Genomic DNA, 25,147 nt, shown 5'->3' with positions numbered 1-25,147 from the left:
CAGAAAGCCATCTGTGCTTTTCTGAGTCAATAGAATTAGCTACAACTAATAGAATTTATTTAGAAATAAATAGAAATTATTATTCAATAGAATAAGCTACGACTGTTTTGTAAAATCCTCACAATAAATTATCTTCATCCATTATGACAATGGTGGAGTTACTAGAATTTCTGGTGGTAAAATTGATTAGTAGTGGTCAGTATTGAGTAAGGACTGATTTAAATGTATTCTGACTTTCATCTGTGTGTCTGTGGTAGTGACTAAAATCATTCCTGTGAACTCCAAAAAGTAGGTAGCGTCTAAAAATTGTTGGTTTTGTTGTTCTCAGCACATTTGCTGCATGCTATGAATGTACATAGTTAAGTTAGAAATGGGTTTTACATTATTTAACTACTGCATTTAAATAGTCCTCCTAAAGCATTATCTAAAACTTAACGTAACTTCTTGTCTAACCGAGGTAAAGTGTATGTTTCCTTCCTTATCTATTTAAATGCAAAATTAACGTTTTTACATTTACCTATGTAAAATGTTAATTAAAATTTAACAAAATAATCCCATCTCTTTTGATCAAATCTAGGCTTTACATCTGGTTTAGGTGAAAGTAGGATCTGTCAGTGTGAGCAGTTTAATCTTATTAGGGAACTTTTCAAACATTTAAATTTCTTTTTTCAAGACGACAGGCAGGACTATTATAATGTGCCGCAAACACTTGCAAATATTAAAACATTTATATTTGCAATACTCCTAAAACTAGTGTACACCAGCAGTGTAAAGCATGTATCTTGATACTTTACATACATAGATTGCCAAATTTCATAAGATATTACGAATACTTGAAGGTGAGACTATATTTTTAAATATTTGATATGACCAGTCTTTACAGTGTAACATGCAAGGGAGGGTATAACCATAAAAGATGTTGTAATTCATATCTAAACGTTAGGTCTTTTAAGGAAGAAAGCAAATAAATGAAACCTTTTTGAAAATTTCTATGCCGTTTTATGTGCCTGCAGTCTACAGATGTAAGAAATTAAGAAAAAAATAAAAGCCATATTAAAAGCCACTTTATTTCATAGGAATAGATCCTGCACCTTAGTGTAAATCCTTTACCTGATAAAAAAAAATTAAAAAATAAAAAATAAATCATTTATCTGAGAAAATGAATATTATTACATTTTTTTAATGTATGCAGTCACAGAGACTAAATGACCCAAATTGTACATTAAAATTGATTATTAACAACAACAAAGAAAATTAGGATGTGTTTAATAATCCTAACATTTATAATGCCAGTTTTAAACATCTTTTTGAGGAAACATATCACACAGATTTTCTATTCTCTCATAGTTTGAATGTCATGGACAAAACAGTGAAAGCACAGGTCAGTGAAAATCAATGAACATCACTCCCTACTTATATGTAATTTCAGACCTTATACCAAGTTTTTAGCTCGAGGGTGTTCTTAAAAAAGCAGTTGTCAATTAAAGTCTTTTTACCAAATAAAAGCACACAAAACATATGCTGTTTTTAATATTTTGTTAATATTTTTAATATTGTTGTACTTTTCCTTTTAAAATAAATTCTGATTTACAAGGTTATAGTTACTGTTTCTTGTTAATGTTTTAAGGAAATGGCAATAATTATACTCCTGTACAGGAAGGATACTGAGGTGTTTTTTTTTTATACTTCTGTCCCTGTTACAAAGTACCTTTATATCCAGTAGTGTTTTCTACCAGTCTTTTCCCATCCCTATATACACAGGTAGCTATATAGACCTTTGTATACCATAACTAAAGAAGGAACACGTTTCAGGGAACTGGGCTAACACTTTGGCTTTTCTGTAACTGTGTGTAACAGTTTCAGCTTTCATCAGCAGTGGTCTATGTTAAATACAGAGCTCATAAAGGAGGTATCTAGATATTTTCCACTTGGAAATTGCAGCAAGAAAAGAACAGTTTCATGGGAAAGTAACTTAAAATCATGCAGATAACCTGAATTTAGGCACAAAACCACACAGAAGTGTTCCGTGTTTACAAACCTTGGCTGAAGTTCCAGCTGATTAAATAGGGTCAAGGAGGGAGCATCCATGATCCAGGGGAGTGTACTAGCTGTGTATTTGTGAATAGATCCACAGATTCAATTTTTTTTTATAATGACAAAATTCATTTATTAATTCTGAGGGATCACTGGAGGGTCCCAAGTTGGAATGGTGCTTGTCTTGCCTTAGAAAAATCTGCAGAGATTTCTTATTCCTGTTTTTCCTCCTTGGGGTTCTAGAAAGCAGTGAAGGTGTTTGAGAGATTACCAGAATCTGAGACTGTATCCTAAAGGGGGAAGTTTAACACTGAATTTGCAAATTTACCTGAAGCTTCCTTTGTGTTCATTTGAGAAACAGGATGCTTATTGCCTGTGAAAGTTCAGCCCATATGTAGTAAGTCCCACGCCTGATCTGAAAATGCCTGTATATAGTAAACATGTACATGACTGATGTACATGACTTCTACATTTATGGAAATACTGACAACCCAGATCTTTAAGTCACTGTGTAATAGGGAATAGGGACTAATTTTTCACTCCCTGTAAGTCATGAAGGAAATGTTTTTTTTTCTCTACAGATTCTTTTTCTCATGATAGATAATTAGAACACGTTCCTCATGAGCAGTGTGTGAAACGACAGTGAACTGTCAGAATGTGACAGGAACATTAGATTGTAACATCAATACCTTTCTTTTTGCATTCACTTTCACTTAACCTGTTTAAACATATACACCAATTTACAAAGGGAGTATTGCTTGCAGAAAATTGAATTGCTAAGTTCATGCAGTTAACAACCATAAGCAAAGAATACTGAAACATATATTAGAGTCTCATTATGAGAAATAGCTGCTAGATTCCCTATCAAGATGATCTAAAGAAAATTTTCTGTGTGTTTACTGACAGTCAGTAGATGTAATGCAAAAGAAAAAGTTTTAAATTCTGTGCCTAAAACAATAATGATGTAAATAATTGAAAAGCATTATTTTTTCTCTTGCAATATATTGCAAAATAATTGAAGTCATAAGCTAAGCTTGTTAAGTAAGATAGTAAATAAAGGCTGAAATAAGCTATTACTTATTCAACACAATTTTAGAAATTCCCGATGATTTTACTGATCTTAATACATCCTAATGGCAGCCTATAAGGCTATTCAGCCTACAGAAGAGAAGACTTCAGGGTGACCTTATTGCAACCTTTCAGTACTTGAAAGGGACTTACAAAAAAGATGGAGACCGACTCTTTGCATGGTCAGATTATGACACGACAAGGGGGAATGGTTTTAAACTAAAAGAGGGGAGACTTAGATAAGAGATTAGGAGGAAATTCTTCACTCAGAGTGTGGTGAGGCATTGAAACAGGTTGCCCAGAGAGGTTGTGGGTGCCCCATCCCTGGAGGTGTTTAAGACCAGATTATACGAGGCCCTGAGCAACCTGGTCTAGTGGGTGGTGTCCCTGTCTGTGGCAGGGGGTTTGGAACTAGGTGATCTTTAAGGTCCCTTCCAGCCCAAACTATTCTATGATTTTATAATGATTTTATGTTTTATGACCGTAAGTGCATTAGAATTTTTTAGGCCAGCTAACTAAAATTTGAGAAATTCTCGAACTACTTATCTTTGTAGTTTCAATCCCCTTCTGTTTTCCATACAGAATACAGTCCACTCTTAAAGCACTGTTATTCTCATCTTTACTTCAACATGCTGGTTTCATTATGTAAAAAATGTTGCCCAAACGATAGAATTTTCAGAAAAAGCTCCTTCCCAACCAGTGTATATCTTTAATATCTTATCTCAAATTCTTCTTTTCATAAACAAATACAGATTTCTTCTTTAATGCTTTTGTAGTGGTTTTCAGTACAGTGTTGGAGTGTTTCAGACACTAAACTCATTTTGACAATAAATCCTGTAAGCTGAACTGGTGCTACCTTCATTGTTTTATCAGTGGATAAGTGATACACAGATATTAGCCTTGAAGTACATCTGTTCTGATGCCAAACTGAGACATAGATTTGATTACTCTTCCGTGTCACTACCAGCCCCAAGACAACTAATTTTTATATATTTTAGTTTTTTTTTTGTTTTGTTTTGTTTTGTTTTATTTTTTATGTTGATGTAATTTGGACTGATACACACTGACAATTTTGCAAATCGGATTCTTATGTCTCAAGTGACTGTTCTGAAAAGGAGAAACAGGACTAGGACCTGTGACAAGTTTGGCAACATGAATTGTCCGATGACATGTGGAAGCTGTATGGTAAAGATAAAATTGGTATTTCCAGGAAAGCATTCAACTAACATGATACTGGTCATCCTTCTTAAAAAACTCCTGCCTTACTACAAATGAACTTTTAGAGAGAAGTTCATACACTTCTAGCAAATGAAGTACAGGGCTGAACAGATAGTATCTTTCTTTGGTTCATAGTTCTTGCTTTGTCTTTGATCATTGAATTAAACACATTTGGTATGAGAAAATAAAATGCAACGATACAATTCAAAAACTGAATTGTCAGTTACATATGGAGTATGTAAAGTTCTGTAAAGGGAAATGTATGTAGTTCTGTAAAGGGAAATCTCTACCTATGGCTTTTTTGAGTTATGTCAAGGGCTTGATGTGACAAACTTGCACATTTTTGTATAATAATGCTGTATTATAAGTTTGCTTGCAGGCCAGATGGGAGAAGAAAAAACAATTACTTGGCTTCTCTTTTACATTTATGTACTTGGAACTTATTTACGTGCAAAACAGACATGCAGTATTGAACCTCATAGAGTTGCCCATAGCAATAATATTTTTCTGGATCAAGAGAGAAACTGTCTGGAAGTTAATTTTTACACATTTTGTCTACAGCAACACAGTGAAAATTTCCTTATTCATTCTCTAGTTTGAACTTCTAAATATGAACACTGTAAATTTTTAGTTGGAGCTGCTCCATTTCCCTAAAGTGCTCTTAAATGTACACAAATATGATGAAAATAGTTGTATGTATGATATTAGAGGCTTCTGAAATGTGTTTTGCTGAAATTGTCTGTTCTGTGTTGTAATAATGAAACAACTTAGTGTTTTTTATATGAATTTACTCCAAATCTAGAACATTATGTGCAACTGAAGTAAAGATGTATTGTTGTGAGTTACTGATTTGGCATAAAAAGATATTAGCAATTTTATTATAATAGTGTATTTGTGGGCTTTTTGTGTTTTTTTTTTTTTTTTTTTCCCTACTTGGATTTGATTATTTTTTTTTTAAAGTTACTTCAACATGTTTTCAATAGTAATGAAAACATTTCCACCTAAGGGTGGAAAAGTCTTTAGATGCAGTGGCCTGAACGAATCTAATAGCTTAATCATTTCCAGGTTAGTAAGTCTGTAATTGCCCTAAGTGACAGTAAGCCAAAACTTAAAGGTCATTTGTGTTTCTTTAAAAATTTACTCAAGGAAATGACATCCATATTGTGAAAGGAAAAATGTAAAAAGCTGTTTGCTAAGAACAGGAGCAAGAAGAAATTCCAATGCATTAGATATAGTACCTTTGCTAAAACAAAAGAGTTTTGATAGGCATATATAGGTTTTCTTTCTGGAATACTTCATATAAACATACAAGGTTCTGTTCATGTCAAAGTTGTAACAAGTGTAATAATATTATAATCACAGCATAGTCCAAAGCTAGCACATATTAACTCACCAAGTTATTGTTTGGTACTCAAGCCTGTTCTGACTCATTGCTACGCTTGAGATAAATTTGGTAATTTGTGTCATTCACTGCAGTTTTGAGAAAATACCTACATTTTGGAATGGAAGCTCATATGCAGAGATGCAATTTATATCTGAAGTGAATTACTTTCTTAGTAATTTGATTTGAAGAGGTCCTTTTTTTTTTTTTTTTTTTTTTACATTAAATAATATAAGGAAATAAAAATCACATGGTTGGCACCAAGTAATAGCATGTGCTTTTAGATTTTATTTGACTTCATTGTGCATTTTCCAAGTCCCACATTACCAAGTGTTTATGTTCATTTGTTTTTTAGCTTATTTGCACTAATCTTGATGAACTCAGGGAATTAATCACAAAGATTGAGAATGAACTCAAAGATCTGGAGGACATTAAAAAGAAATCGGTATGTGACATAAAAAGTTTTCTCTTGTATGAGTATAAAACTATGCCAGTTATTTGCTGAGGCCTGTCAATTGAAGATTTTATGCCTTTTCAGTGATTGCATGAAACATCGTAAGGTTGGAGACCATAATCTTCATTTCTTCTGTATGTAGTACACTGTTCACAACGTTCTTTTGATAAGTAAATTCAGTAACTATTTGTTTACACTTTTCACTGCCAGAATAAAATGTGAGTAGTGGTAATACCTTAGAAGGAGCAGTTCATTTCTGTTAAACATGTTCCTTGAGAACAAACTTGCCAACAGGCTTACTGGGCAGAGTTCTCTTATCTGTCGATGCAGGACTGGTCAGATCTTCTTGTGCCCTGACTGTCAAGATGATTTTCAGGATTTCTAACTTTTATTTTGCAAATAAGTTACTAAAACTGTCTTTGCTTATGTTTTGTATTCAAGTAGGTTGTACAGGAATGCATGCTATCTGGCTTTAGATACAATATTGAGATATAAATTTTCCCTGAAGTACCCTGAGAGTCTATGCAGCTGAAAAACTTAAAAGAATAACCATTAGAAAGAGAATCCATTGTGTTTGGGGTTTCGTTAGGAGGCACTGATTCTCCTCAGGGTGCGGGCTGGCTTTAAATGAGTAAATTGTGCTCATTTAAATGGCCCCGTACAGCCAACTCTTGTTAGTAATGACTTTTTCACTGCAGTTTTCTTTATTAAACCTTTGGCAGGCAAATCTGTGTCTTTCCTATGAGTAGTAGTAGACAAAAAAGTTGCTTTTTCTATACCTTAGAAATTAGGATGATAATTTATGTGAATATCCTTAGTCTCATGCAGAAACATCCTTTCTTTATAATTTTTTAAATACAGGAGAGAGACATGGTGCAGGAGAGGCACTGAAAGACAAATTTCAGTGCAGACACTTAACATTATAGCTGTCACAACATCCAAAGAAAGACAGACTTCACTTGAAGTTATTTTGTAGTTGCTAAATTGCAGATTGGTTCTAAGATAAGATTGTCAAGAGGTTATCAGAAAGGCTATGTCAACAATAGAAGAAAAAGCCAAAAATTAGAGTACACATCAGCATATCAATAATCCTAGTATAGGTGAGACTTTTAGTACTAGTAAAACCATACCAAAGCTTGTTCAAGGGTAGACAAATGCTAAATATGTCATAATTGCTCTTTGAACTGAAATCTGATAATGTCATTATGTAAATAAGTTGCATGACTTCAGCAGGAATACTATGTTTAGTTCTAATCACACCATCTTAAAAACCAGACAAACTCTCAAGTACGGGGGAGTTGAGATACAACTCAATCAGTGGTCAGAAGTTATGAGGTAAGGACAATCTTTCTTTGTGCTTGTATAGCTCTATCTGATCATAATTCTGTGTCTTGAAACACTTGTGATATAGAAATACAACATAAAGAATAAAGACTAATTGCTGAAGAAATGATCATAAATAAACAGTGAAGTATTGATTTAAAACATTGGAAATGTTTTAAAAATTGCATACTTCTAAAAAATACAAATAAAAAGATGTTAAGTTAGCAAACTTGGCTAGACAGAATGTGGTTTCACTTTGCAAGGGAAGTTATTAGAGTTGCATTTTTGATGCCAGTAATGCCATGCATAATTAAGTTAGATAACTTTAGAAGAGAGGCAGACTTTTGTCTGTCAGCTCTGACACAAATGGCAGTGGCAGTTCCAGAAGCATTCTCAATTTCTTTCAGTTTTCTGTAGTGCCTTGCATATTAAGTGAAACATACTGATTGGACATTGCAAATATGACCTAATGTGAAAGCTCATTTTAATATGATAAATTATGATAATTTTAAGGCTGTTCATGGCCTTTTCTTGTTTGGAACTGAAGATGGTGGAAATGGTGGTGTTCTTACTACTTCATGGTATCTGTCTTGATGGCTTTTTTTTTTTTTTAATGGTGAATCTTTCTTCTTCATGACTAGCTCTCTTGGTAATACCAGTTATAGTATTTGTTAACACGTGTTACTGAGTTAAACTCTCACAGAAATCTTTAAAGCTTATGGTAAATACTAATGCGTATTAAAACTATAGCTTTTCTAATTTACATTAAGACTTTAATGTACAAGCTTTTTCTTTGTCCTAACTGTCCTTTGTTTCCAAGGAAATAATTCTAGACTATATAAAAGGAATTCCTTTTCCAAATTTTTGAAGTACTGAAGTCTATAATGAAAAAGCTGAACTATAAGACTTCTTTAACATGAGTAAACATACTGTTTGCTGGCATTTTTGTAGATAGTTGGACTCATATCTGACACTTTTCAGAACATCATCTGGAGCCAGCAAATGACACGAGAGATACTTAGCTCAAATAAGTTTTGTTTGGCAAGTTAAAAGCAAATTAAAACAGGGTTATGTAAAGGAAAGACATGGATAATTTTAAATGTAGGCATTACTACCAATTCCTCCCACAACAGTGAAATAATAAACCTATTTGAAAGAATTTTCATTACTCTTTTGTACATCTGCAATACCATTTGAATTAGCTATGAATAGAAGTTATCCATTACACTTCTGCTTCATTACTGTTGAGTTTTTTGTAACAATGATAAGATTTTCATTAGTGCCGGTTTGCAGTAACTGTCTAGAGAAAAAAAATGAAATTTGACCTCAATTCTTTAATGCTGAACAGAAATTCAGTCTTAGTATTACTTCTTTCCAGACTGCTTTCCTCTTGAACTCTAGCCACAGTTCAGATGTGAAGCTTCATTTTCACACATGCTTTCAACTGACATAAGCGAAAACTGCTGCCAAAAAATAGTTCCTATTCTCCATCACTCCATCAGCTTCTGTTTTCTCTGCCACTCCATAAGAGAGGGTAGCAAAATTCTTTGTTCAGCTGCATGGTGAATTGAGTCTGCAATAAACCAAACATTCTTTTCCACAGCTGATGAGGTGGTTTTAACCCAGATCATTTTCCTAGGGCAACTTAATAGTGCGTTTGCACAGATACCTCTCTGCTTGTCTTCTGCCACAGATTGAAGGGTTGCTGTAAGGACAAGAGTGAGCATCTCGAACAAAAGAAAGTGGGACTGCTTTTGTCATGAGAAGTGCTCTTTTGTGGCAGCTGAAGTTGTTAGGGATATTACAATCTAAGACAGAGGTGCTCTAAAATTCTCTATCTGTTCAGCTACTAAATAATTCCTCTCCTCACTACCTTATGAATTTCACGATGGAGAGAAAATAATATATTGGGCAGATTTGTTATTTGTTTGAGTATTTAGATGGGAAAAAGAAAGCTGGACACGCATAAAAGGGAATTGATGGATTTGCATCAAGTGGAGGAAATCTAATCCCTGTGTACCATCTTGTAAAATGATGGTGGGTAGCTCCATCAAGAATGTCTAATATAGAATGGCTTCTGGCTTTGGTGCATGTCCTAAAGCATGTGTCCTGGCACAAACATTGTGTGAGGAGCTGTAGAAGAAAAACCAAAGGGAAGTTGGCATACTGTGACTTGAAAGGAGACTTCAGGAGGTGACACCTCCTTAGGTGAAGTCTCTTTTGTACCTTTGAAAGGAATGGAACCTTTCCACAAGGCACCTCGTGTAGTCTGGGCAAAGAATCTATCACCATTTTCTGAAATTATGTGATATGTTATTGTAGTTTTAAAGATTTGTTTGTGACTACTGAAGATATTAGTCTTTATTTTAGTCTGTCTTTACAGGAAAGTACACAGTGCTAAATTTCATTTTTCCTCCCTCATTATTCATGATTCTCAGAGAATATCTTGAAGTTTTCATCAGAAGGTCAAATGCAGCATACAGTGTGGAAGTGAGTCAGAAAGGTGCCAGCACTCAAGTAGTACCTGACTATTCAGCAGCCTTGTGTACTGCTGAAATATAACTGTAATTTGGATCTGCCATCTATTGCTTTGAGTGCTGGGTATTGTCAGAATAGTATCTTAGATTTCTATCTTGTAAACTGTTCTCTGATGTCGCTGTATTTGTCATTATGGAGCACTATGTTTTTTAATTATGGAATTACAGTAGGCCAGCCCCTGATGGACTGCCTTAAAATTGTCAGTATAATCTGAAGGTTAAAGTTCTTGATTTTATTTTGCTATGTAGAAAATTTTATATCCTTAAAGGAAATCTAAGATCTAAATTCTGAGATAGGCTAATAGGACCCAAAAAGAAGCCAAGTAAAAAATGGCAGTTAACAAATGACACCTTTACAAATTAGCATATCTGAAGAGTCAGGAAGTAAGGAACTTGTTTTAAGTGAGGAACTTCTTTTTTTTTTAATTAAAAAAAGTGTTACTCATTTTTGTGTATTTGTGTGTGTGTACACTCGTATAGTGTACATATTTTTAAAAAGTATGTTTTGCTGTGTTTCTATGTCACATTTGAAAAGTGATGTCCTTTCATTTTAAAGCAATAGTAAAAAAGGAATGAATATGAAAAGAAAACTTACAACAAGAAAAATTAGATTTTAATAAGAATTGTCTGTTTTGTTGCTAATACCATCATAGGTAAGATGCAGCGAAAGTCATCACTAGTCAGTAGACAACTGAGAATCTGAAATACAGTGTTGGCTAAAAATCACTCTCTTGAAATTTTACTCCATTTTTACATCACGTTTGCTGAGAATGTATATATATATATAAGCATGACAGTTCATTTGAATGGGAACTCTTTGACATTTGCTCTAACTAGTAAATTAATTAAGAAATGCAAAGTAACACCTTTTGTGTATATATATCAGTATGCAGGATAACAACTAACAATCTGAAATTTTTAATACTTTTTTTTTTTTTGCTGTTTTCTGCTGTGTCAGGTAAAATGAGGGAGAGTTGCAGAGTAAATAGAAATTTCTTTACTGCTATTCAGATAATCACCTTCTTTAGTCATCTGAAGCCATTTTTGCATGAAACTGTTAATTAAGCTATTCTGTAAGTCAGTTGTATGTATTTAACTGTTGTATAGTACAGCTGAACTTGAGTATTTTTTAATCTCTTCTTGCCATTGTGTAGTATGAAACTGTGACAGGATTGCAGATGCTTGTATCAGATAGTAAATTTGGGGCTTAGAGAAGCCTGCAGAGGCAGGTGTTATTTCTTAACCTGACTTTATAGTAAGCATGTTTGTTGTAAAGTCAACTGGGTTGCGACAAGATCAGTTAACTCTAGACACTGTCCTATGTCTATGTTAGAGCTTAGATCGTCTAAAGAGAGCATAAACATTCAAAGATTGTTTGTTTATTGAAATGCAATAATTTGTTGGTAGTGCCATTGGATTTGAATCATTGCATGCAAGTCTGATTCGTAACTGCATAGATGTCTGCGGAGGGAGAAGAGAGACTGGAGCCCAGGATTCCTGAAGTTAAGTACACAAGGTTAAAATGATAAAGGGCAATATGTTCCAGAGTAGGAAGCCAGACTCTCCCTACAGGAAAAGTCAGACAAAGGTGAGGGGAAGGAGAGTTAGCTAGTCAAAGGAGATAGCCAAGTTGACAACTAGCCAGGGTTTGTAGGAAAAGGATTGAAAATTTTGCTGTTTTGCAAAGGTGTGTAACACTCTAGTGTTCTTGACGTAGTAATAAGAAAGATAAAAACCTCCTTTGTAAAGGTTTTGGATTTTGCTGTTTTCTAATGTTGTTTCTGAAGGTTTAAATTAGGTGGTTGTGTTTCCTAACCCAGGTAAACATCTTTGTCTATCTTTAGGGGTGGATATATCTTTTAAGTAGATGAATAACAGAAGTGCTGAAGACAAACTAAGGCTTTCTGCAAGCTTAAATTCATACAAGCTTAAATTCATAAGCTGCAGAAATCTTTATTTAGGAGTGCACCTGAAGATTCAGAGTTCAAAAGAAGGGGGGAACTAGCAGTTCAGGTCAGAAGTATTTAGGACTTCTGACATAAATTTGTTTGTGGGATCCACAAGACTGTTCAAAGCCATTTGAGCCACATTGAGCCAGGACAGTATGATGGAACAGTGTCTTTTTATTGTTGTTGTTCAATGTGTTCATAGGAAATGGAAGTATCCAAAATAAGAGAAGAGACTGACTTTTTCACTGCCACACATTAATTAAAAAAAAAAAAAATAAAAAAAAAAAAGATACATAGCAGAAATAATGCAAAATGGCTAATTTACTAAATACACAGAGGAAGAATTTTAGAAATGTATTTAGGAAAGAAATGGGCAATATTGCCATCTGTTTGAAAATGTTTGGTAGGGGAACTGTGTTTGAATAAGAATGAACAACAATTCCCAAGAATGCTTGGTGGAAACATATGCAACCACCAAAAATAGATTAGGGCTTTTACTAATATTTCTGTGATTCATACACCAACTTTACAAATTGTAAAGTGGAAAAAAATATATAGTGTCTTCTCATTTGGGTTCAGTGGAAAATTTGTTGGTACTGGGTTAAATTTTCTTCACTTGTTAGCATGAGGTGGACTTCCTTCTCCCAATTCTTCTGCTCCCTCCTCAGTGAAATATGCACTGAGCTTGACAATTTGGGATGTAAGGAGTTCTCTGTTATACTTGTTTGCAAAGTTTTATATTTATACTAATATACATGCAAACAGATAATTATACTGTCTGAGAAATCTGTGTATGCTTTTGATTTAAACTTTAGACGAGGGGATCCTTATCCTAAATCTTTAATGGAATAACATAATAGATCTAGTTGTAGTCTTGCAGCTGAAACATAATATTTTAATTTCATCTCAGGTTCTGTATCACTATGCATCTTCTTCTGCAAAATATCTAACATACTCTTTTTCCATTCTTTGTCCTAAAAACTTGATTTGTACTTTACTGACTTTCGAATAGTCTGTTATTGCTTCTTCCTGGCTTGTCTGCGTCTTTAAAAACACTGCTATAGCTCCAAAACATTGAATTTGGAGTCTGAAATAAGTTTTTGAAATTCACATTTATGTTTGTGCTATTTCTTATAGTCCTGGGATGAAAATGAGCATGTGGAGTTTTTGGAAATTCAAGCAGCTAATTATTTGCTTGCCATGAAGGAATATAGCCAATTATAGGCTTCAAATTTTGAAAGATTTCCCGCAACAATTACTTCTCTGCAATTCCTGGCTTATGCTTATTTCATTAGCTTTCTGTATTTTTGTCTCAGTCTTGTGTTTTTCATAGCTTCTCCAGTACCTCTGTTGCTCCCTGTATTAGGTGTATTTTTTCACAGCTGTTTTCTCTTAACATCCCATCATTTTTCATGCCTTTCCTAGTTTCTAGGCTAGTCCTCCAATAAATGTATGCTAAGATGCTTCACCTAAGCCACTTCTATCATTTATCTTTTAAAATTCCAGATGTGAAGGTGTGAGTTCTGCATCAAAGATATGAATTCATACATTTAATATGGAATGTTTTCATCATAGAGATACTGCTGTGTATTCAGGACATTCCATAGTGCTTTGGATTTTGGTCAGTTAGTATATTATTTTGAAAAAGCATGCAAGGCATTCCTGTCAGTACACATAGTTGAAATAAAACAGTTGATTTTAAGGTGTTCAGTTGAAGGATAGTAAAATATATATATATATATATACAGAGTTAAGAAAGATGAAAAATTCAGCTATATGAAAGTCAGATGAGATACTTAATTAGTTAAAAGGAACATCAGCTTTTTTAAACAGCTTAAGATACTGCATGCATCCAGTTTCTTCATGAGTCACAGAAGTATAAATTAATTAGTATCTTGAATTTCTTATAATTAACAGCAAAATGTGACAGTTCAGTGGTATATAATTTGTCTTCTGAGTTAGTTTGGCAAAGATAGTAAGGTAAATACTTAAAGAGGTCTTATAGAAAAGATGGAGAAGGACTCTTTACTCAGGTAGATAATGATTGGACAAGGAGGAATGGTCTTAAACTAAATATAAGGATAACTAAATAAAAGGATAGATTTAGATTAGACATTAGGAGGAAATTCTTCACTATAGGGATGGTGAGGCACTGGAACAGGTTGCCCAGAGATGTTGTGGATGCTCCATCCCTTGGAGCTGTTTAAGGCCCAAGGCTAGATGGAGCTTTGGCCAATCTGATCTATTGGATGGCGTCTCTGCCAATGGCAGCTGGGTTGGAACTAGGTGGTCTTTAAGGTCCCTTCCAACCCAAGCCAGTCTATGATTCTTTGAATATGCTGATGATAAACTTTATCCTGCATTTTTGTGTTTTACAGTTTTAAATGTGGGAGATAATCAATGCACTGATCATCATGTTGTAATTTTGCCCAAAGAAAATTAGGACATGGCTGAATGTCTGGAGAGTCATTTCACAGTAATGAGCTAAATCATGAGATAAAGACACATCCTATAGCAAGAAACTTATTTTTGTGCTCTTGTGTTGTTGTGGGCTTTTTTGTTTTGTTTTGCTTTGTTTTGTTTGTTTTTGTGGTGGGGTGGTGGTTTTGTTTGTTTGTTTTTACCAGTCCATTTGTTTGCAATTATTAATAAGAGTTTAGGATACCATTTCAGGATATAGCTTGATTTGGCTGGATTCACATCATGAAAGTGCAAGCAGAAATCTTACAAAAAAAAAAAAGCGACAAAAGTTCGAGGGTTGACATAAAGTGTTCACCAGTCTTTTAATTAGTTACAGGTAAATGCTCAAAAAGATGATCAATAAAGAGATGTCATGAGTGAGTTTGTTTTATGATTTACTACCAGTCATTCTTCCTGACTCCATCCCAGACCTCTAATAAAATCAGAGGTTAGCAGATGGTAGATAAAAAATTCAGAATAACGTTGCCTAGGGTAAATACAAGTTATTGACTTGCAGGAACTTCAACTATAGAAAGTAACTCCAAGCTTTTCCAAAATGAAAGCGCATTCAATTATAGATGAGTTTGTATAGCACAAGTGATCTCATCATTCATTCTTATTTAGTCAAAGCTTCCACTAAAGTGTCTGAAATTCTAGTAGTCGGCCCGTAAGTTGGTTAATAATAGTATTCAATATCATTCCATCTCTGAATTGAAAAAGTTATTAATCTCTTTTCTTTAGGTATCTGATGTCCAAAGCAGCTGCAGATCATCAACTCCCTCTCCGTGTGACATCACTAGAAAACGGTAGACTGGTGATGTCACACATACCACAGAACCCCGCTGCAGAATGGAGCAGGCCTATTAAGGGTAAGGTAAGTTTTCTCCCTCCACCACCACCCCTTTTCAACAATATTGCATGGTTTTATAAGATTTCTAATTTCTTTATTTTATATCCCCAGGATATAAAGTAAAGACTAAAGAAAACCTTATAAAACTGCATAATATTGTGGTTGTGTGTGTGTGTGTTTATTTAAAAAACAAAACAAAAACTCCCTTATGAAGTTCAGTCCTTACCCCATATACCAATATCCTGGCTCCAGTCTGCTTTGGGGTTCCATGATGAATATGCCAGAATAGTGTATGTTGGGACATCACGGAGAGTGGAGTCAGCATTCCCTGGCTGCTCTGGATGTCAGAAACCTAATTTTAAAAGGTAAGTTTTCAGTTGAGAATGCGTTGAATGTCTCTCTTTGCTTATGTGGAAACATTCAACACATTTCTGATTTTTTTTTTGTTGTGTTTGCATTTTTAAAATTTAGTTGTAGCTTAACACAGCTTCAGGTAACATTTTGTACTTGGCCTTAGTCTAGGCCCTTTTATCTTGTTTGCTTTGCTGTTAATACCATGTGTTGCATTTGCACACACAAAAAAAAAGTGTTTTGTTCATCACTACCTAAAACAAGACCATAAGTAGCAGTCATATAGTCAAATAGCAGTATAGAAGCAGTGCTATTGGCAATGTGAATTACCAGCAACATAAGAATGTAATTCTGTGCACATCCAAGTTAGTCACTGGATATTTCTGCATAAATAATCAGTTTGGAGTGTAGGCTGTAAAAGCTTAGCAAACTGAGAATTAGCTCAACTAAACTGAAGGGGAACAACTCCTTCATATGTATTAAGAGCAAGCCTTTCATTGATAAGGAAAGACCTTTTTTCCAGTAAAGATTGTCTTGGGTTGAAATACTTATGTATTTGTATTCCATGTCTACTAATAAAGTGCTGTTGAAGTTCATACACACTGGAAGGCAGTACATCCAGATCTCCATCTCTGCGTACCCCTCATTGATGAGAGGACTGAACCATGGAGCTGTAATAGCTACACAGTTGTATAAACGCTGTTGTTCAACTAAACCACTCACCATGGATTTTCATGGGCAACTGTATTTTGATTATTCTGAGTAGAAAGGTCATGCTATTCTGTGCTTATAAGCAATTTTTTGCCCCTGAGATCATAGAATTGTAGAGTATCCTGAGTTGGACGGGACCCACAGCAATCATCAAGTCTGACTCCAAGAAAGTCGAGCAGAACCATGAAAGCAACACAATGCTGCATTCTATTCATTTGTTCATCCCGTTAGCACATCAGTTCATATTCAGAAGCTTTATCTTTCACCTTAAGAAATCCTCTAGTCTGACATTTGAAGAGACACCTTCAAATTTCATGGACCTTGAAGCAGCACTACTGCTATTGCTGCAGTAGGTCAACCGAGGCCTTCTGAGTGGAATTTTGAAAACAGGAAGGAATGGCAACTCGGCAGCTTTTCTGGACAACCTGTTCTAATGCCATTGGTTTCTGATAAAAATACAGTTTCTAAAGTCCATCCTAAACCTTCTGAGCTTCAATTTGTGGCCATTTTATACATAAATATTTATACATAAATATTTGTAAAGGGAAGTTTATGTTGCATAGAAAGTAGGCTGCTACATATTGCTGAAGTAGGGAGCTAGGTCAGAGCTTCATCAATCATTGATTTGCTTTTTTATTGGAAAATCACAAGACTATGTGTTGTAGTTTAACCCAGCAGGCAGTTAAGCACCACACAACCATTCACTCATGCACACCAGAGGGAGAGAAGCATGGAAAAACAAAACAAAACAAAACTCATGAGTTTAGGGCAGTTTAATAGGAAAGAAAGAGGAGAGGAAAAAAAAGAAAAGAATACACAAAGTAAGTGATGTACATCGCAGCTACTCACCACCATCTAACTGATGCTCAGCCAGTCCCTGAGCAATGGCAGTGCCCTGCCCTCAGGCTACTCCCCCCAGTTTTATTGCTGATCACGATGTCATATGGTATAGAATATTCCTTGGGTTGGTTTGGGTCGCCTGTCCTGGCTGCGTCCCTTCCCAGCTCTTTGTGTCTCCTCAACCTCTTTGCTGGCAGGGCATCACGAGAAGCTGAAAAGTCCATTTTCCAGTCAGCACTGCCCTGCAACATCTAAAACATCAGTGTTTTATCACCACAATTTTCATCAGATATCCAAAACACAGCACCCTACCAGCTTCTATGAAGAAACTCTATGTACTCAATCCCAGCTGAAACCAGTACACTATATTAGAGAATTAAATCGCATAACAAACATGATGCTAAATTTTGTAGTGATGTGTGTCAAGCTTGTAGACATTTTTTATTTCCCTTTTTATATTTTAAAATTTAAGGAACAATAGCTGATTGAACTGAACTACAGTTATTGAAAAAATAAGGATTTATTTTTCCACACTTTTTGGTCCCTATATGTTCTGCACCATGGCTGGTTCTGAGGGAAAGATATTCTTTCTGAGGAAAAGATACTCTAATTTCTGTGTGTTGTCACTACCAGATTTACTGCCAACTACTAAACCCCAGTAAAAAAGTGAGTAGTTGAAATACAGGAAAATAATTAATACATTTGTTAATATGTATTTACATAATTGCATAAAAATGATTGGGAATCAAATTGGGTTTTCTAGAGATGGTAAGTAGAGGACAATAATTTTCATTAAAAAACTATCACTAGAATTGTGTGTATTTTTTGCCTTATTTTTTTTTTTTAAGCAAGGAGAAATGTGACCTCTAAAAAAAAAGAACTTTCCTTTACGTGATAATGCAGGTGGTAAAGTTCTGAGGTCTATTCTTGATTAAGCCTTCTACTTGTGTCCAGCTATTCAATGCATGATACAGGTATCAGTTCGAAGTTTACTCAGTGATTCAGCTAGTATTTATCTGGCTCATAGATAAAGTTTTTTGTTTTGTTTTGTTTTGTTTTGTTTTCCTGTACAAACCAAATCTTATTTAACAATAAATGAGTATCTTAAAAATTCACCATGTCTTATTGATTTTTACTCTGTAGTCATTTTAATACATTTTTTCACACATCCCATTCTTTGCTATATCAGATCTTGTACAGCATTTCTATATTCTGACAGTAATGATATAATTTATTTTTTCTTTTGACATAATCCACTGATACTATGTAGTATATAATCAATCACTTAAAACTCTGTGAAATGTTTTAAATACTTTACTGGAAAGATAAATCTGTTCACATAATTCTCTCATAAATTAGCAATTAATTCTGTTGACTGCTAGTATTAAGAGGTGATATTGGTTGCCTTTGGTAGGCTGCAGTATACACAAAGGCTATTTCCTGTTGCAGTGCTCAGTGGCAGGTTTTATGCTGCAGTGTATTACATGTGCAAATTATGACTGGCCACAAGTGGGGAAAATTAGAGCAGTTTCCTGGGTTGCCTGTGGGCTCAGCACTAATTGTTATGTGGTAATGGGGCATAATTTCCTAGTTAAAACCTTCTGATTTTTTAATTTTAATCAAAGAATTTGAAGGGGTAGCTGTTCATTTTGCTATGTAACATGTAAATGATTACTTATAAATAAGATACCTGGTCTTCAAACAAGCATTCAGCCTGATTGGCCCTGCTGCGCATTGTAGAGATCAGCTGAAACTTGTAGAAAGGAATTATTCCACAGTGCATAGAAAATTCATTATTAAAGACTGTCGGATAGCAGACAAGTTGAGCTTTGTCCAGCCTTTTCTTCCATAGGTTTATTTGTGCGCTGGACCACAGGAAGCTGTTTATCAAAAGCTGAAGATATGTATCAAATACATAGATTCCCAAGTCTTGCTTCTTTTTCTTGCAGAACTGTAGTCTCTTTATTTTCTTAACATCTCTGACAAGTCAACGGATGTAATGAATCCTCATTTATGTAAAATGCGCTGAATTACTTAGAATGGCAAAAGTACTATAGCATACCATATCTCTTTTTGTAGCTGTTCATATATCACTAAATCACAGAATGTCATGAATTGTAAGGGACCCACAAAGATCATTAAGTCTAACAGGACTACCTAAAAATTAAACCATACATCTGAGATCATTGTCCACATGCTTCTTGATCTCCAGCAGGCTCGGTGCTGTGCCCACTGCCCTGGGAAGCCTGTCCCAGTTCCCAACCACCTTCTGGGTGCAGAACCTGTCCCTAACCCCCAGCCTGACCCTCCCCTGTCCCAGCTCCATGCCGTCCCCTCGGGTCCTGTCGCTGTCCCCAGAGAGCAGAGCTCAGCGCCTGCCCCTCCGCTCCCCTCCTGAGGGAGCTGCAGGCCGCCATGAGGCCTCCCCTCAGCCTGCTCTGCTCGGGGCTGAGCAAACCAAGGGACCTTAGCTGCTCCTCACACATCTTCCCCTCCAGACCATTCACCATCTGTGTAACCCTCCTTAGGACGTTCCAATAGTTTTATGTCCATCTTAAATTGTGGCACCCAAAATACACGCTGTACTTGAGGTGAAGCTTCACCAGCACAGAGTAGAGCTTGACAATCACTTCCCTTGACCAGCTAGCAGTGCTGTGCTTGATGCACCCCAGTTGACTCACATTCATTTTACCATTGACCAAAACCCCTAGATCCCTCGTACTGGGGCTGTTTTGCTGGCCTCTCTTCCTCCAGTCTGTACATAATCAAGGACTGCCCCAGCACAGGTGCAAAATCTGGCACTTGCTCTTAAGTTTCATACATTTGATGATTGCCCAGCTCTAATTTGTCAAGATCTCTCTGCAAGGCCTCTCAACAGGTCCTATCTTATTATCATCTGGAATTTACTTAGTATGAGTTTGAGTCCTGTGTCCAGATCATTTCTTTAAAAAAAAAATAATAATTAAACCAGCCCCAGAACAGAGCCCTGCAGAACCCCACTAGTGACTGTCCATCAGTTTGATGTAATCCATTTGAGCCCAACCCATCAGCCAATTTTCATACACTGCATTATGTAATTGTCTAGGTGTATGCTGGACGATTTGTCCAGAAGGATACAGTGAGAGACAGTATCAAAAGCTTTGCTGAAATCCAAAAAGATCAGGTCTGCTGCTTCGATTGGTTGATTAAGTGGGTGATCTTGTAAAAGGAAATTAATTTAGTTAAACGGAATTTTCCCCCTTGAACCTGTGCTGGCTATGAGCACTGACTGCATTGTTTTTCAGGTGTTTAACTCCTAGAATAATCTTCTCCATAACTTTACCTGGCACTGAACTAAGACTGACAAGCCTGTAATTACCTGAATCTTTTTTCTTACCCTTCTTAAAAGCTGGAACCACACTTGCCAGCTTCCAGTCAACTGGGACCTCTCCAGATTGCCAGGACTTTCAAATGTTTGAAAGAGATTTTGTGATGACATCAGCCAGCTCTTTGAGTACTCTGGGTTGAATCGCATGGGGCTCCATAGACTTAGTGCATTCAGCTGGAGCAGCAAGTCCTGCAGAAGTTCAGAGTTAGTTGGGAGTTTACTGCAGTCACAGTCCTCCAGCTCAGGGCTCCACAGGTCCTAGGACTCAGCATTGGTGCTAAAGAAGAGGTGAAGAAGGCATTAAGTGTCTCTGCCTTGCCTACATCCCTATTTGTAAGGTGACTAGCCTCATCCAGTATGGGCCAATATTGTCCTGGTCATCCTTTTGCTGTTAATATACTTAAAAACGCCATTTTTGTTGTCCCCTGCACTACTGACCAGCTTCAACTCTAACTGAACTTTAGCTGCACTGAATTTATCCCCACAGTGGCAAACAGCATCTCTGTGTCTCTGTGGTTTTCCTGTGTCACTTGACTTTGCTTACAATATCCATACACTTTCCTTTTCCACCTAAGCTCTAGAAAAAGATCCCTCTTAGCTGAGCCAGCTTTCTGCCCTGCTTGCTTTACTTCTAGTACTTTGGAATTGCCTGCTCCTGCACTCTTAAGAGATGGCTAATAAAAAGTGACGAGCCCTGATGGACTCCAGTGCCTTCAAAAGAAGTTTCCCAGGGGACCTTAATAACTAGTTCCCTGAGCAGCCTCAAGTCTGCTCTCCCCATATCCAGGATTGAAATTTTAATGTCAAAATATGCCTTGTTCATTTGCTTATGTAATAAACCAGAGAACTACTACTTGGAAAAAATACTTAAGAGGAATGTATATGTGTCTAAGATCGTTAAGAAAGATGTTTTGTCATATTGTGACCACTGTGTGGGCTTTTTTCCCATATTGTATTTTGCCTATTTAAATGAGGAAAAAAAAAATAGTGCTGTGTATATACACTCTAATTGTTTTTTTGTTTTGTTTTGTTTTGTTTTTTCCCCATTATCTTTTATCCTCATTCAGCCTTTCCAGACTTAACAAACAATTCTCTATGGAAGATCATAAGATGACATATTTCAATTTGGATAAGAAAATAAGTTTTAATTACATGAGTTAAAAACTTAAGGCTTTAGAGCTAGAAAATTGTTGTCCATAGCCTGCTGTTCCATTAACAACCAAGTTGCAGTACATTTCTATTAAAAATTCTTTAATCTAAAACTTTGAATAAATTGAAAAATTATATTGCAAAAACTGTGATTTTTCTCCCTGAAATTTGTAGTAAATTGTTTTTGCAAATAATAATATAAATTGTATCATTTGCTTTAAATGAAATTATTCTAAGATTTCCTGTAGGAATTTTGTTTCTACCTACTAAAAATGTAAATACATTTTTGGTATGAAATAGACTAATACATTTGTTAGTTACCAGCATAAGTGAATTTAAAAACTTAGTGTTTTTTTAAGATTCTGCTTTGATTTTAAGTTTTGGCTATAAAAAACTAACATCTTTACAGTATTACTTTCTTAACTAGTATATTGTCTCTCTGTACCATAAAAACGTGGAAATACTCATTCATCTTACATATGCTAGGGGTAGATAGACTGAGTGAAACTCACTAACATTTTCTTTCAGTTGTTTTCTTTCTATGTTGTATTAACATGTACCATGATTACTGTAGGATTAATACACGAAAACAAGATTCAAGTCTAATGCAATGATAAATAAATGGTGTTTATGTTTTCAGGGAAGATGGTACCACCGGAAGCAAGCAGTAAAGGAATTGCATGGTACGTTGATACGACTGCTTAATGAACTGTTACCATGGGAACCAAAGCTTATGAAAGCATTTCAAAGGAACAGGTAATTAGCTGCTCTTTTTTTAACAATAGTGCATGGGATGTGAAACAGAACAAAGTGAATCTTTTTAAAGCTAATCAATATTAGTTTGCTTCTCAAATAAACTAAGTGAATATATTTTGAAGATAGGAGGGAGGCATTGTCAATGCTTTAGATGAAAGGATTATTTTATGTTCCAGACTAAGTGTCTCTAAGTAAAGTTTAACTCCTAATATTTTTTTTTTCTCTAAAATGGTCTAGAATCCTTAAGTATGCCTATCTCAATAGTTGTACCACAATCCAACTAGGATTTTTATTGCTGTTTATTTGGCTAAATGATTCTGAAAACCTGTATCTACATAACTGGACCAGGACTTCTTATGACACTTTAAGTCTGACTGCATACTGTCTAAAGCTACCAAAATAGGTTGCTTTTGAATTCTCCACAAAGCAATTCAAGTCAATTCTTAAAACATGGTTGTAGCCCTGTGAATTTAGAATGCATCTAGAATTATATGTCAGTGTAGCAGAGGCAGATAAGTAAAGGTGTTAACAGCAGTGAAGATTCTTTGAGATCTAGCACCCATACTCTAAGCCCTGTGGAGATCTGATACTGATTTTATAATGTCATTTGGTATTGAAGATTGGTGCCACTTCTCTGTTATAGTTACAGGTGTTGACCTACAGACGACAGGTGTTGCCCTGTATACAGGGCAACATGTATACATGTTGTCTGTTTTGCCACATAGACACTGAAAGAGTAAATATGAGTGTGTGTTGAATTTTAGATAAAGTTAGGCTGCTGCTTATACGTTGAGTGTGAAGAAAGCAACTTATATAGTTACATGGTGCAGAATTAATTCTGAAAAGCATAAAATATACGACATGAAAAAGAAACAAAACATATAACACCAATGACAGTAAGAGGTGGTTCCTTAGTAGGTCACTTTATGGGTATCATTCATGAATGAAAAACCTTATTTCCTTATTTGGAAATTTAGGATATTTTTGAACACTTCACTTTAAACAATAGACCAAAGTACAAGTTCTACTCATTTCTATTCTTTTCTGTTTGAGTTTCTATTCATTTTTGTCGCTGTTCTTCCTGTCTGTAGCAACTCAGACTCATTTTGGAAAGTGACAGGTATACTGGTAGAAGGAATTTCAGTTTCCAGTATATTGGCTCTCTGGTTTATCCTTTATCTATATTATCCTTTATGTAAATTCTGCTGTAGATTACTAGTTTTTCTTTATTAACTGTGGTGCTTATGGAAGTGGCTCCATAGTGTAAAGTGTCTTCACAGAAGTACTGTGTATGAGGGAGGCCTAATGTGAGGGGTTTTACTCATATTGGTGGTGATTTTACTCATGCAGCTGAGGTCTGGCATATATGTGCTGGTAGCTAAAGAAGCATGCATTTCAAGTAGAGGATAGTTTTTGAGGTGAATTTGTATTTCTCATATGTAAGCTCTGTATTGTAACCACAATTTCTGCAGCAATACTAGCCTTGGCATATTTGTGGCAGAACTTCTTGGACAGACTCACTGTACACCAGGGAAAGCTCAAGCTGAAAAACAGTCTTTACAAACTGGGGGTAAAAGAGAGAGAGATGTATGGGGGGATTCTATAACAGTGTCTCTCTCGAGTTCAGTATGCAGCTGCTAGTCAGCTGTGTAGTACCAACGACAGTGGTAAAAAAAAAGGTGTCATGAAAGGGAAAAAGCAATTGAGTGAAGACTGCTTATGATAATGTAAGCAGCAGCACCATCACAGCTCTAGCTACAGTTGTAGTGTCCAAAGGGCATGTCAGCCAGTTAACTTCTAATTGAATCACAGTGTTGGCCTGCTAGGTTTTCAATTGCTGGGCAGTGCTCTTTTCAGCACTGCAAGGCATCAATATGGATTAAGAGTCTGGAGTTTTTCTTCCTTCGTTTTTGTTGTCTTTAATTAATAGAAGTACTCTTTATGACTGAAATGCTATTTTCCCCTTCTGAGGTACTCTATTCCTTTCAAAATTGTAGAGTGTAGTGTTGAATGGTATTTGAATAGCAGCAAGGTTTAAAAGGAAAAGTCACTTGTACCTACTGATCGGATTTGTTTACTGGCACCATGCCATAACTTCTGCTGAAGAAAAGAAGGAAATTCCCATTCAGAAATGTTAATACATGTTAATACAGTACTGTTTGCCTAGTGTCCTGCTGTAGTTCCCCAGTGTCCTTCTGTAGTTCTTCCACACCTAGACTTAAAGCTCAAAATCCTAATGGTAGAGTTAATGAAGTATCACTGCACTACATCTTCACACAGTCTTCAATGTTGTTTTCGCTCAGTGAGAGTGTCAAAGCTGAGAGCACACAGATAGGTCTTACCGCTCCTGATGAACCTCACCTGGCTCTCCATCTGCATCCCATGTCCGCGGGCCCAGGACCCCAATTTCAGGTCATTATGCAGCCGTCAACCTCTGCCATACAAATGTTAGTTTCCAGCTCAGCTATAGCACTGCCCCTGTCTGGTTATGGGTCTTGCAGATCTTGGCTGACCCACAGGCTGAGCTCAGTCCTGTATCATGATTGGGCCCAACAATGACTGGATTGGGTCTAACCCTGGTGGCCATCACTGGGTCTGATCCTGACCTGAAGCTGTGAATTGACTTCCCAGCTCGACCTCAGACCTGCCTCATCACCAGGAACTTGCCTGTTGATTTGGGCTCTTGGCTGAAAACAGAT

At 35.8% G+C, this 25,147-nt stretch overlaps 1 protein-coding gene across 1 annotated transcript in view; it reads left to right on the top strand.

The window, feature by feature from the left end:
- The window catches only part of KIAA2026 (KIAA2026 ortholog), a 59,545-nt gene that overhangs the window by 25,565 nt on the left and 8,833 nt on the right, over positions 1–25,147 (top strand). Inside the window, exons 5-6 of the mRNA XM_032205630.1 lie at positions 6,057–6,146; positions 22,333–22,448. Of these exons, the coding sequence (XP_032061521.1) occupies positions 6,057–6,146; positions 22,333–22,448 (206 nt within the window). The remainder of the gene's footprint in view (positions 1–6,056; positions 6,147–22,332; positions 22,449–25,147) is intronic.

The sequence above is a fragment of the Aythya fuligula genome, chromosome Z (genome assembly GCF_009819795.1).
Source record: "Aythya fuligula isolate bAytFul2 chromosome Z, bAytFul2.pri, whole genome shotgun sequence".
NCBI lineage: Eukaryota > Metazoa > Chordata > Aves > Anseriformes > Anatidae > Aythya > Aythya fuligula.
This window is presented reverse-complemented; position numbering and strand designations above follow the sequence as displayed.